Source organism: Tarenaya hassleriana, unplaced genomic scaffold (assembly GCF_000463585.1).
Source record: "Tarenaya hassleriana unplaced genomic scaffold, ASM46358v1 Cleome42, whole genome shotgun sequence".
Lineage (NCBI taxonomy): Eukaryota > Viridiplantae > Streptophyta > Magnoliopsida > Brassicales > Cleomaceae > Tarenaya > Tarenaya hassleriana.
The window spans coordinates 954,600-968,585 of NW_010966986.1; the positions used below are offsets into that span (position 1 = coordinate 954,600).

The following is a 13,986-nucleotide window of genomic DNA, read 5'->3' on the forward strand; positions in this document are numbered from 1 at the left end:
TTGGCCCCCCCCCCCCCAATCGTGTACTACAACATTGAAGAAGAAAATAGGACAAGAAAGATACCCTTTTGTATGTATTTCTTGTATTATTCGTAAAATAACGTAATAAAATATGAAATCTAATTTGAATATTATACTCTCAAAATATGTAATTACTTTGGACATACATTACCAAAAGCATACAACTTTCAATTTGTTTAAAAAGCCCATTTTTCAATTTTTTTTATAATAAATGTCTAATTTGATTTACGTGGGTTATGGAGATGAGAAATTGAAAACTGGAATGGATGGTCCAAGTTCGATAGCCACTTGTTGTCGTAGAAAGGGTCTTTTTGATTAAGTGGCAAGTGGTGGTAAGCCCCATCATGCTTGGCGTTTTGGCTTTTGTGAAAACAATGACACTTTTGTCTTTATTTCATCATGGAATCAGTAGCAACAGTCGTGCGTTTTAATTCATTTTAATTTCCAAGAGGGGGGAAAATGAACAAAGAAAAACATTCTCTTTTTGTCAATTTATTAAGAAATATATTTACTTTAAAATAAAAAATAAATCCATAATTTTGAGAGTTTTTTTTACGCTGATTTGGATTTTGATGGATGTACACACTTACTAATTTTGATGCGAATTTTTCATAATTAGCACCAAGAAAAATAGCATTTTTTTAAGTGTACCTGACACGTAGCCAATGAGCCGTCCGTACATCAAATGATGCTTTGGCCGGAAAAAAAAAGGGTCTATTTCACGTCATTGCTATTAATTATTACGTGAGGTGGTTCTCTTTTCCTTCCGAGAGGTTATCGACCGCCAAGGTCGCGGACCTGATCTGGTCCCGTTTCTTCCTTTTGTTTTTAGTCGACAGCAGCTTCGTCACCACGTGTCGATCAATCGTCGCAAAAGAATTGAAGGGGTGAATTTAGAATACCCGAAAAATAGATTTATAATACAAATTATAAAATCGAATATCCGAAAATTTTGGAATGCACAAACTGAGAATTAATTAGAATATATATCCTTAACCAATATACGCGAGTATCGTAGACATCCATCACCGCCTTTTTAATTACTCGCGTATGTATTCATTAGACGGATAAGAAGAAAAAAACATATCATACCCGGAAAAAATCGAATACATACGAGTACCCCATTTTTGAGTATTCATGCCTTACCTCTATCAAGAATCAGCAATTGCCAAAACCAAACCAAAATATATCTCCCGGTTATCTACCGGTTCGATATGCTTGAGAGGGAACCGGACAGGACCTGCCTAAACCAGACCAATAAACAACACAAGGGAACCGAAACCTGTCTTTAACTGGCACATGCATGACAAAAGCAATGAGAAAGTAGTTTCCAAGTTCTAAGTAGTTTCAGAAGGAGAAGGTGGACAAAAATCAAACAAACTCCAAGCATGTGTCAGAAACGGCGAATTCCGAGCCGAGGAAGAGGGAGCCGGAATCCGAGGATCAGCAGATCTTTGCGTTCGAGAAGTCCATAGCCTATACGTGTTACAAAATTATAATGTGCCTGATAATGTTCAATTTTCCGGTTCGAGAGATTGCTGCTTTGCCTGATAATGTGTCGTTGTTTATCTCAGGGTAAAAGACCCTTGCGAGTTATCGTCTATTTTGTGATGAAAATGTGGGACTCATAAGCCAACTTTACCCGTTCAAGGAACTCGATCCTGTAGAAGCTCTTGCATCCAACGTAACTAGGGATTTCGCCGATCAAATCGCTGAAACTCGCAGACAAGATCTGTAAATTTGGCGCGTTCTATATGTTCTCCGATAACCTGCTGTGGAAGGAATTGCTAGAGAGATTCAATTACCTGCTGTGGTGATTGTCTCACCCGTGCCGCCAAGGTCTGTTTGTTGTTGGAGAAAATTATTGACTCAGAAATCAATGAACTTGGATTCTAGAACATTATCTCTTAATCTGTCCATAGTCTCGAATGCCGCATAGATTTGCTTGTCACTTTGGGAAAATTCCGAAACCCTGAGCAACGAGAGAAAGAATCAACCTTTTTATTTACTCTTATGGTGTTTTAAAGATCTAAAATCAGGGAGTTTGGTCATTCTAGGTCTTGGAACATCTTCTCCAAGGGTAATGGGTGTGTTCATGGAGGCTATCATGTCTTGTTCTAGTGTTCTTTCCATGCCATTATAATCTGGGTGGCGATATACAAAACCTTATAATTTTGACTTCGCTTAATCTGAAGTTCTGTGAACTGCTCATCTTTCATCACTAAACACTTATTCTCTGAACCAGGCGGCTCAAACACGGTGGAAAATAACAATACTTTTCAGCCTTGTTTTCCGATGGGGAGGGAGAACAGTAGCTGCAGCGTCGACAATCTGACATGGCGTGCGGAAGCGGAAATCGCCGGCAACGACACGGCTCTTAAAGCTCTCCGGGAACTCATCGTCTACCCCTTTCTCTATCCTCATGAAGCCCGAAAGCTCGGTCTCCAAGTATACCCAAATTCATCTTCGATTCATCATCTGGGTTTCTCCCCCTCTTGTTTTCTTTGTTTACCTACAGTTTATCGCTTTACTTGTCTCAGTGGTCTAGAGGGTTGCTCTTGTATGGCCCTCCTGGAACCGGGAAGGTACCTCGTTCCTAAAAGTTACAGGCTTGAAAATTTCTTTTATCAATTGGAAAAGATGTTCTGGACTTTGTATTTTTATTGTTTGATTATGTTCCCCAAGGTAATTTGATTGCTCTAATGGCGTGTGTTCTTTCTTCCTGGTAAACTTTGGTGTTTAGACAAGCTTGGTGCGTGCTGTTGTGCAGTAATGTGATGCACATCTGATTGTTCTAAGGTACTTAGCTTCTCTTCTGGTGTGGTGTTTGGGTTAGGAGAAAGATTTTTATTCTCCCTAGATTACTTATTGTTTTTTTGTGGTCTCTGTTCAGCCTCAATCTGTGCTTAGAGCCCATGCTGGTGAAAGTGAGAAAGTGTTAAGGGACGCTTTTGCAGAGGGAAAATCACTCAAATGACCCACTTGGGCAAGCCATCCCCTCTGTCCTCGTCGTAATTCTAGGTATTGTACTGAAAGAGAATTTTCAACCGGGATTAGTGTCAGTGTTTGTATCTCCAATTTATATTCCTTTAATTGTTATTGATAGTTGATACTCAAGGAAGGTAGAATAATGGATGGAAAATACATTGTTGAGCTCTTTTCTTAGTGCTTTTCTTTTGAAGGACTAATGACTATATTGCTCTTCATATACATACATATACATGTCTTTTATTTCTGAGATTACAGTTTATGAGATGAAAGATCTAATGAAGTGATTGGAATCTCCCATTAATGTAAGCAGGCGAGACCAGGATGCTCGTGTCACTTCTCAGCTCTTGATACTAATGGACTCGAACAAGCCTCCATCATCTGCACCCGGAGTTGTTGTTGTTGCATCCACAAACAGGTTCATGCCCACCTTAAGTCTTTACCGATATGCTCTGGCCATTTTCTTTCGATGGAGTTCGGGGTAACCTATTTTATATTTGTTTCTTACATTTGAAGGGTAGAAGCCATTGACCCTGTTCTAAGAAGGTTTGGACGGTTTGATGCTGAAATTGAAGTGAGCACGCCAAATGAGAAGGATCGTCTAAAAATTCTGGAGGTATTTCCATGTTTCTTCATTTGTACCTCTTCCAAGTTTGTCTTGTTGTCTTGCAGTTAATTGTGGGAAAGGGGAAAATTCTGAGAGTAACCGAACGTTACCGTGGAACAAAAGAATGAAGAATCCGGACATCAACCAAAACTGATCTACAGTTGCGGTTTGTTTGGCCGGCTTCACATCAGGAAGAATCTTCATGGCCTCCACTGTAATTCCTAGAGACACTCGGGACCCTATCCTCGTATCCGCATCCACCATTCCTTTCCTCGAGCCCTGACTCATCCACGACACCTTCAACACTTCCAACATCCTTAGTCTCTGGTTTGGATGCGGCTGCGTGCAGAGCACAGCCAGCTCCACCGCCTTCTCCATCACCGTCCCCTCGAACCCCCCCCTTCAGATCCCTGTCCACCATCTCTTCCAGTCTTTCCTCCACTCCTCTTTTGCCTTCTCCACCTCCAATGGGCTCCGCATTAGGAAACACCCACCGGCTTCTCCTCCGCCTTCCTCAGCCACTGATCCGCCGTGTCTTTCCCGAGAAAATCGCTCTCTTTCCCGAGAAATTCGACAACTTTCTCTAGAAAACCCTAGCGGGTTCGACGGATCGAAGCCCGCACTGAACGAAGACGTCGAGGGTCTTCTGCTGCTGCTGCTGCTTTCCTCCGGCAACTGACAGGGAATCGCCATGGTTTTTTCTTTTTCTATCAAGACACGCAACGTTGAAACCGTACTCGGATGCGGAATCGCTTGAGATCTTATACAAGAAATGCTCTAAATCTCTATTTGGAGAAGATAAAATCGAAATGGTCCCAAATAAGTTCAAGAACGAGGGATCTTAAACCCTCTTTTTTTTTCTTTTTTTTTTTTTTTATGTTGGGGTTGTTTTCTCCTGAATCCAGTCGGATGCTTTTAGTTCTTGTTGGCTGTTGGAATATGTGCCAAGAGTGAAACCTCCACTTCTTTCAGAGGGTTTGCTCTAATATGTTTAGTTTCCGGCTTCAATATTAAAAACTGTATATTTTAGGTTTCTAGAAAGAACATTTGTTTTATTTTTTTTAAGTTTTTTTCCAGTTAAAAAATATATTTCTGTTTATGACATTGACGAAATTGGTAATTATCATTATAATCAACAATGGTGGTACCAACCCTAAATTCAACAACGCTGTTATGTATGTCGGCTCTGCCATAAACAATTTACAAACGTGAAATAATCCATAAGAGATTAACGAACATTAATGCAAATGCAGAGACACATCCATGTCTGAAAAACAAGCCCATCTATAGATCTGGAGCGCCGACAATAACACAGTACATGTGAAAATGAGATTAAAAGATCTTTTAATAATAAAAATGAAAGACGTTGAAGCGGCGGAATTTAGAAGAAGACCCACTACACCTTACACAACCCTCTTTCTAAGACAGCGGATTTGATTGCTTTCAGAGATTCCGCCAGGTCATCGGCTAGGTTGTGAGGGTCCGGCACAACCGTCGGATCGATTCCCATCGAGATGATCATCTTGTCTACGTAGCTCTGATAGTGAAGAGTGATTGCCTTGCACGACAAGTAACCGAAACTATAAGTTAGCAGCACCATCAAAAAACATTTCAAAAAAAATAAAAAGAGATTCAGATGCAATACTATATACTTACATGCGAATGGCCATACCCACTTGGGGCAATGTATGATATCGGATGACCACAAAAGCTTATCTCTTCTGTCGGCCCGAGCACACTTGAAAATGTCATTGTCGTGTTACCGTTTATTCTCCTCACGACAGTTTCAACTGCCTGTGTTTTTTGCCCTCATTACCCAACAATGTCGAACGCTATAATATAGATAAGAGAGAGAGAGAGATGATGATTTCTCCTTCATTTCACCTTGAACCCGAAAACCCTCATGACGATATCGACGCTTGCGAATGATAACATAGCTTCGAAAGAGAGCTTCTTCCTGTCAATGGTGGCTTTGGCTCGTCGCACGTGTTCCAACGGGTCGGACTCTGGCTTCATGGAAAAGGGAAGAAGAACAAACCCTATCCAGTTTCCCCATCTGCAGTTTGAACCCTTGGCCATCATATCGGCTAGATCCTGTGTTTCATGTTGGGTTGGAGCTTTAGTTCATGAAAGAAAAGTGTTTTTAGATGATTGGATCCTGAGATTATGAGGTTTTGATTTGATGATTTGTACCTCAATCCTTGTGTTTGGCCTTAAGTTCATGTAGACGGTAGATCGAATACGAGCTTTTTCTAGAACTTTTTTCGACCCGGGGACAGTTTCTTCATCTGATTGCGAAATGTAAGATTGACGGGTCATAAAATATGATTCAAGGGTCATAATTAAAATAAAAAGTGTATATCTTACCGTATCGTCGATTAAGATATCGCGAAAGACCCGCTTGCGTCATTCCAAGAAGAACATCATTAACGGTCTAATACATCATATATAAACATTGATCAGAAAGTAATTCTTCCATAATCAAAGTGCATCTTCAATAATGGCGTAAAACAACAAAGAGAATGGCATAGTGTACCATATTCATGGCGTTCTTCACCGTCTTGATGTCGTCCAAGCTAATGATCTTACGAACAAACGTTTTAGCTGCGTGACGCTGGACAGAGGGCTTGCCCTTGATGAGAGTTTTCGTGTCCTTTAAGAAAAATATCGTAACAACAAACATGAACACGTCAACGCAAGTGTTCAAGATCAGTCTTATCAAGAGCCAAAACCCCACGACCGTCCACCAGATCTTGCCGAGGAAACCGCTCGGTCCAACGAGCTTGTTCGTAACAGGCACGGTCGGCAATGCTTGCGGGTTCGATGTTTTCCGACAGCAAGCGAGGAAAAGGGACATAAGGGACATTCCGTCGCCCAATGAATGGTGGATTTTGAAAACACCAACCGATTCTGCGTCCGACGTCTTCACTTGAAGGAGATGAAGTTCCCATAACGGTCTGGACATATCCATAGGAAGAGTAGTTAGGTTAGAGATATAGTCTTCGAGGAACTGATCAGGACCTTCCATGTCCGGATCTATATCCGGAACGAAAACGTGATCTTCTACACGGACTTTGGTCCGAGCCCAGATCGGGTTTCCCCTCTTTCCACCATCCATCTCCTGCATTCATCACAGAGACTAAATCACATCCAAAAAAATGCCATACCCATATACGTGTGTATATATATATATATATGAATCAACATATGTTTTGAGTGTATATCCATGTATGGATGTACATATATAAGCTTACCATTTTGCTAGAGAATCGAGGGTGTTTGATCAAAGTGTGCTTCAAGCCTTCGATAATGGCGGGAACAACGCATTTGGTTCTGCAACCTAAGGTTATGAGGAGGGTGACATTGAAATCCGACGAATGGAACAGCCGTGAAAACGGGCTGAGTGGCTGCTCCTCCGGCTCCGACATGTCCTGTCCTATTATATATTGTTTTTTCAAGGTTTTGTGAGTAATATGAAGGATTCTTCGCTAAAAACGGATTTATATAGACGTGTTTTATTATTGTTTTTCAGTTCACGTGGCCTATGTGTTTTATTATTGATCTGTCATCATTGAATATTAATCTTCTGATTTAGTTTGATATATATATATATACACGCACGTTTACATACACTAGTGGACTTTATATATATATATAACATAATCAACATCGATGTGGTTCCAATTACCAAAAATAAAACATCGAAGTGGTTCCAGTCATTTGGGCAGAAAGTTTTTTTTTTTTTTTTTTTTTTTTGGAATCCCAATTTTGCATACATTTACGTTCTAATATCCCATTTTTAAAATATATCTGAATTTATAAATTCCAATTGTATTATCTGAATCATAAAAACGATCAAAATTACGATGAAGTTTGGATAGTAAGGTACAAACTTGAAAGTTGGCATATTAATTGTGAAATTGCATACACATTAGTTTTGTCGATGTAAATTGCAAATAAATATGACCATATATATATATGATCATAATCCGTGTTATTAACTAATTACTCAAACAAATTCGTATACGCTTCATCATTTGTCGAGAGTTTATAACGGTATTCACATTGCCAAATACTGGATGATATAATTTCGAATTTCATTTATATTTTGGTTTGTCTTCTGTTTTTCGATTTTATAAAGTTAAGAAAATCTTACATAAATACATCAATTCAATTCTCGTTAAAAATGTCAGAAAATATATAAATTTTAGAAAGCACTGTAATTCGTTAAAAACTTGTATTTTCATACACCTATTCTTAAAGGTTTCAATCCAATGATTTCAATTTAAATTCAACAGACTTAAAGGTCTTGTCCACATGGATGATATTTCCATGTTTAGAAAAGAAAAAAAAGGAATTTTCTCAGCAATAAAAACTAGGGGTGGATGTTCCGGAAAACGGTTCGGGTTCGGGATGAGAATAGATCGGTTTGGTTTTTTTGGTTTTGCAAAAATAGGTACCAATTGGTTTTTATATTATGTTCGGTTCGGTTCGGTTCCGGATTTTATTAAAAAAAGATAGATTTCATTTAAAAATATTCGGTTTTTCGGGATTTTTTAAAGTTCGGTTCGGTTCGGTTCGGGTCTGGGAAAATTCGGTTTTCTAAAAATAATAGCGTTCGAGAATTGAGAACGGTTTTGGATCGGAAAAAGTACCGTTTTTTCGGTTCGGTTTGATCCGGTTCTTGGGAACGGATCCGAAACGCCCACCCCCACCCCTAATAAAAACTACAACTGCCTAGCTAGTGGTACCTATAAATGTGGAGACAAGATATTTACTGCTGCATAATTGTCCACAACGGAATTTCGTACGGACGAGAGTAACCATCAGATTTATGGACTTTGACTGCTTCGGTCTAAAATTTCTGAATCTGGTTAAGGGTTTCTCCCATAATATGTTATCCGATAGAATAATCCAAAAAATAAATAAATCGAGATAGCTTGATGCTAATGTACGTGATCATATTGGAAAATATTACCAACTACCATTAGAGATGGGAATTTGGGTTCAAGACTGAATTTATTTTTCGGATTTAAGGGTTTTAGATTTAAAAAAATTATATATATATATATATATATATATTCTTATTTAGAATTTAAATTTGAATTGATCAGTTATGTTAGTTTTAATCTACAACCGTCAGAAATCAATTCAAACCCCCCTCCAAAGGCAGATTCTTTCTAAAATTTTGGCGTCGAATGGTTAGAGTTTTTTTTTTTTCCGATTTTAGAATCTAAAAACCAAAATAAAATCCAGTCAAAATTTTGTATATTTGCTCTTTTTTTTTATAAATCCGGAAAACCATTTGAAAAAAGTCAAGTAAAAACCATAAACTCGTTTTTTTTTTGGATTCTCATGTATTATAAAAACTATGAAAACCAAAAAACAAAAACAAAAGTTATCACAATTTATAACCTTTAAGTTGTACATGGGAGGCAATTAGGGTGAAAATTGAGCAATAAATGGATACTCACAATTGTACGATGTTAATAATTTATTGCATATCTAATTTTCGTAAAATTAATTATTGCATATCTAACCTTTATTTTATACCAACCTCGTCGAGTATTTACTCGCGATCGTCAACTACAAATTCAGTTAAAAAAAAACGTTCATGATATTTATTCATGAAAATATCCCCTAAAGTTAAAAAAAGGGGATATTTATTTTGATGAATCCGGACGATATTTTACCGTGAAATTATTATTTTTTAATGTCTTTAATTACTTTAAATTTAAACTTTTAACAAAGGGGGTGTAGCTCATATGGTAGAGCGCTCGCTTCGCATGCGAGAGGCACGGGGTTCGATTCCCCGCACCTCCATTTCCTTTTTTCATTTTTCTCCACAAAATAAAAATCCGACAAAATCTGCAACGATATTTATTTCCAAAAAAAAATACACAACTTGGTATACAAGCGATGATTCCTCGCACTTTTGGGTGATTTTCTCTCGAGAGAAAATTTGAAAAATTTTCCCGGGAACCAAACAGCCCCCTCCTCTCTCTCTCTCTCTCTCTCTCTCTCTCTCTCTCTCAGGTAAAATGAAACGGAGGAAACACGAGAGATTAAATACTGACCGTCCGATTCCAAGGCTCTCACGAAAACGAAAACGAAAACAGTCCCTTTCTTTCCATCTTCAATATGTAAAAAAAAAAAAAACAACCTTCCATTGTTTTTGTTTGATCTACAAACATAATCGAATGTTGTCTTTGTTTATTATGTACAGACAAGACAAGGTTTTGAAAAGATACATTTTAATGGATAATAGTCCCATTTTTTTATTTACATGACGGCTACCACCGATGGAAGCTCTGTTTCTACCTCTGCCTCTCCCTCCGGCCCTTCCTTTCTCCTCTGCAACCAAACCCGAATTTCATGTAAACCAATTGTCTAAACCCGAGATTTTTTTAAAACCGAATTAAGGAATTCCCGAGTTAACCAAAAAAACCTCGACTACAACTCTGTGACCGGTTATTCAGTTAAAGTACTCATTCTTGGCAGGTGAAGTGAAGAAGGAATTGGGGGTAGAGTAAGTTAACCTGGGAAGAAGATTCATCGGACATGGTGGTTTGAGAAAGATACCGATCCAATGAACCTTCGCCTCGAAGAATCTTCGCTCCTCCCGACTCAACGGCTTCCTCATCAACCACCACGGCTTCTACCGCGTCATCCCCCGTCTTTACGTCCGGAATCTGAGGAAAAAAAGGGGGCATTTATCCAACTAGAACTAGAAGAGTCCATGTGGGATTTGACTTTACCTCGTACATAGAATCCACGAGGATGCTCTCCAAAAGGGCACGTAAACCTCGAGCCCCTGTGTTTTTAGTTATCGCTTTTCTAGCTATCCGCCTCAACGCTCCTTCCGTGAAATGCAGCTTTACCTGAGAGAAAAATCCATTTGCAGTTGGCAAATCGAGTTCGGGGTCCACAATCTGAGAAGGGAATGAGAGACGAAGTAGTTACCCTGTTCATCTCGAACATCTTCTTGTATTGCTTTCCCAGCGCATTTTTCGGCTCTGTCAGGACCTGCAAACATGGTAGAAGTCGAAACGAAGTCTGATTCCTCGGGAGATTAAATCCTGGTATACCCACAATCAAGTACGCGAATCTCAATCGTGTTACAGTTTTTCAACCGAAGAAGTTCAGGCAAGCACATAAAGAGAGAGAGAGACTGACAAGCTCATATATATCATATATATATATATCATAGACATGCTATCTTGTGTGATCACTCTATTCACAGGTTTAGAAATCAGGGTTTAGGTTTTGATGTTTAGGGTTTAAACCGTTAGAGCCGAGGAAGATGCTCTATGAGTTTCCTTGGACCCTTAAAAGGGCACCGGGAAAGAGCCCTAGTAGGGTCGGAAGAAGAAAGAAACGAACAATAACCATTTCAACTGTCGTACCTGCACAAGCTGGTTCTCAGACAAAGCAGATAAACTGACAAGAACAGGAAATCTTCCAACAAATTCGGGTATCAAACCATACGCAATCAAGTCGCTGCTTTCCACCTACACAAGAACGTAACGTCTCATACTGACTCAGTATCGGCAGAAAAGAACATCCAAAAACGGAACCGCAAAAAATTCTAGAGCTTGAAAACTTACAGTTTCCATCAGGGTCGATGCAACGGTAGCATCGGTCACACCACCAGCCCTCATGTTAGCTCGTACTGGCGCACCAAAACCTATAGAAGAATCGTGTCGCCTGTGATGAAAGAAATATATATACACACATACACGATGTATTATACGACCGATTTCATCAGAGGGATGAGACGAAGAAGCAGAGAGAGAGAGAGTCGGACCGACCTCTCGGAGATCGTTTTTTCTATGTTCACAAAAGCACCCCCACATATAAAGAGTATATCCTTTGTATCTATCTGATAAACATGTAAAAAAAACATGGACAAGAATCAGATACAAGCTCATGACAGTTAAAATTTCAAGACATTACAATCAGATCATTGAGCAAACAAGAAGAATACATAACGAATACCTGAATATTATCACCTCTCGGGTGCTTCCTAGCTCCCTTCTCGGGAACATTTACGATCTACTTCGAACAAGAAAACACAAAAAAAAATGAGTCGGATGATTTACACGATCTCTTTTGGCCAATCCGAAGCTAAAGCCAACATACTTAGAGCATAAACTTACCGTTCCTTCCAGCATTTTCAGTAAGGCTTGTTGCACTCCCTCTCCCGAGACATCTCTGCTTATGTTAAGGTTTTCCGCCTGGTGACCAAACCGTCAAAACAGAAAAAAGTCATGAGCGAAAAAATCTTCGAAGTTGTTAAACAAGCTGACATGAAAAAAAAAGGTTTAGCCTAACCTTCTTGGTTATCTTGTCTACTTCATCGATGTAAACAATGCCCTGCTGTGCAGCCGCAACATTATGATCGGCGACCTGAAGCACGTAAATTGTATTTTAGGTACAAAAAAAAAGTGGGTTCTCGATAAAAATCGGTGTAACATACAGTGAGATGGCTAGGGCCTTGAGAAACTTACAGTGAGAAGTTTGTATAATATAGACTCAACGTCCTCCCCTACATAACCAGCCTGTAAAAATCGAAGTTAGCTCCCACATAAAAAGGGACGTGTCACCGATTTATCGGTACCAAAGGAAATATAAACGCCATGCCTGAGTCAATGTGGTGGCATCAGCAAGAACGAAAGGGACATTGACGAACCGTGCCAAAGTTTTCGCAAGTAATGTCTTCCCTGTCCTTGGTGAGGAACACCAAAACAAACGAGATGAAATTAAAAAAAAAAAAGCATCCACGTGGTTATAGAAACGTAATATTGGGCTAAAGATCGAGTACTACAGAGTCGGGGTTAAAAAATTACCTGAGCCGGTTGGTCCCATTAGAAGAATGTTGCTCTTCTCCAATTCTACGAATTCATCATCCGTTGCTTTCGCTGTTGAACTGCCTGATTCTCCAGCAGGCCTAGCTAGCCAATAAGTTCCACAAAGATAACTAACTACATCTCCTAAACAAGACATGAAATCCAACAAAAAACATCGACCAACGTTTTGCAATATTCGTTCAAACAAATCAGAAAGGCTTATTTATCTCAGAGATGTTTAGGCAAAGATACATCCCTCTCGGCACCACTGATGAGTTTAACTAAATCCAAGCACAAGAACAAGTTTAGGAAAAGATCGAGGGAGAAAAAGCTAACCGTTTCTGTAAAGACTCGTAGTGTATCCTCTTATAGTGATTGTAAACTGCCACCGAGAGCACCTGTATTCGCAATCGGAAGGCATTAGACAGATACATTTCACCATCTAAACCGAATGGAAGCACATAAAAAACAGGTCACGTATCTGAATGTGTAATATGTACAAATTCTGAAAATCTAAACAAGTGACCTTCTTTCAAAATGCCCAAAGAGTTGGAACCAAACCTTTAAAACTGAAACTTTCAGTGCCAGAAACCAACATGAGACACTGGACCATTGAAAAGATGAAACTTTAAGATTAGAATACACAATAACGCAACACCAATTGCTCAAAGAGCCCACGACACAATACCATTCACCAGAAATATCAGAGAAAAATGGGTTGAAGAGTCAGGTTCCAAAAGAAAACTCAGAGCTTTGACACTTAGAATTCAGCTACTATAGTATTCAGCTACTATAGTTTCATGCTTCGACTGCAAATAACCAAGTGATAACCCATTCTAAGATCATCAAAGAAAGATTGTCCTTCACCTTCTTTGCTTTCTCCTGACCAATCACGAATCTGTCCAAACCTTTGCATATCTCCTTCGGTGTCGGAAAGCTAGGTCCAAGATTGGATCCACCCCAAGACTCGTCCTTTGAACTCGACCCGGCTCCGTTACCCGACCCGGGACTTGCTCCTCCGCCGCCGCGACCCAGATTAACGGTTGATCCGTTAATCCGAACCGTAACCTCATCTACCGGAGGCTGCCACACATCTGGTGGATCTCCGTACGAGCTCGACATAGCAGACTTGCCACAATTCGTGGCGAAACTCTTGCTCGGATTGCGGTTATCTCTCCGATGATCCACGACACTCGGTCCTTTCTCGACCACCATGCCGGCGAGAACAATGGGCTTGAACGATGTGACGTTGGTTAATGGATCATCGCATTTGGTACGGTGATTGCACTGAGAACTCGCTGCCCTACCGCTGTGGACGCGGTTGAAGATGAAGTACCTGAACTGAGAAAGCGTGAGAGACGCGGTTTCTCTCGACGTGTTCGTCCTTAAGGCCGCGGCCATGGCGGATTCCGACGAGGAATTCGATTGGAAAACAAGAGCAGAAACTAAAGAAGGGCCCAGAAAGTAAAAAATGGGCGATGAAAATATCCGATCGAAATTGCGGGGATTCCGTCGACAGTT

The 13,986-nt window shown here is 39.8% G+C and overlaps 2 protein-coding genes, 1 long non-coding RNA gene and 1 other non-coding gene across 8 annotated transcripts; 2 read left to right on the plus strand and 2 right to left on the minus strand.

Moving 5' to 3' along the window:
* Positions 1 to 1,148: 1,148 nt before the first annotated feature.
* Positions 1,149 to 4,676, plus strand: LOC104825143. 4 transcript variants are annotated; one of them, XR_773540.2, is made up of 8 exons: positions 1,149 to 1,505; positions 1,596 to 1,860; positions 2,267 to 2,469; positions 2,562 to 2,606; positions 2,765 to 2,820; positions 2,915 to 3,042; positions 3,323 to 3,427; positions 3,526 to 4,676. It is a non-coding gene; the product is annotated as an uncharacterized LOC104825143 (long non-coding RNA). The 4 variants fall into 4 exon arrangements; XR_773541.2 differs by having other exon boundaries at positions 1,149 to 1,488; XR_773539.2 differs by having other exon boundaries at positions 1,151 to 1,521.
* Positions 4,677 to 4,774: 98 nt separating this feature from the next.
* Positions 4,775 to 7,089, minus strand: LOC104825144 (O-acyltransferase WSD1-like). The gene is made up of 7 exons (XM_010557426.2): positions 6,871 to 7,089; positions 6,153 to 6,737; positions 5,984 to 6,050; positions 5,810 to 5,904; positions 5,501 to 5,710; positions 5,273 to 5,410; positions 4,775 to 5,174 (listed from the first exon to the last, which is right to left on the minus strand). Exons 1-7 carry the CDS (start codon positions 7,042 to 7,044, stop codon positions 5,013 to 5,015), a joined length of 1,431 nt encoding a protein of 476 aa, XP_010555728.1. The 5' UTR covers positions 7,045 to 7,089; the 3' UTR covers positions 4,775 to 5,012.
* A 2,277-nt stretch (positions 7,090 to 9,366) lies between these two features.
* Positions 9,367 to 9,439, plus strand: TRNAA-CGC. Its single transcript has one exon. It is a non-coding gene; the product is annotated as a tRNA-Ala (tRNA).
* Positions 9,440 to 9,760: 321 nt separating this feature from the next.
* LOC104825145 (CLP protease regulatory subunit CLPX1, mitochondrial-like) lies at positions 9,761 to 13,970 on the minus strand. 2 transcript variants are annotated; one of them, XM_010557427.1, is made up of 15 exons: positions 13,333 to 13,970; positions 12,802 to 12,863; positions 12,466 to 12,566; positions 12,260 to 12,339; positions 12,127 to 12,177; positions 11,951 to 12,025; positions 11,776 to 11,853; positions 11,615 to 11,671; positions 11,428 to 11,498; positions 11,224 to 11,323; positions 11,023 to 11,127; positions 10,580 to 10,642; positions 10,375 to 10,497; positions 10,156 to 10,308; positions 9,761 to 9,970 (listed from the first exon to the last, which is right to left on the minus strand). In XM_010557427.1, exons 1-15 carry the CDS (start codon positions 13,864 to 13,866, stop codon positions 9,899 to 9,901), a joined length of 1,725 nt encoding a protein of 574 aa, XP_010555729.1. In that variant the 5' UTR covers positions 13,867 to 13,970; the 3' UTR covers positions 9,761 to 9,898. The 2 variants fall into 2 exon arrangements, with proteins under 2 accessions (XP_010555729.1, XP_019059461.1); XM_019203916.1 differs by lacking the exon at positions 9,761 to 9,970 and having other exon boundaries at positions 10,205 to 10,308; positions 10,382 to 10,497.
* Positions 13,971 to 13,986: the final 16 nt, after the last annotated feature.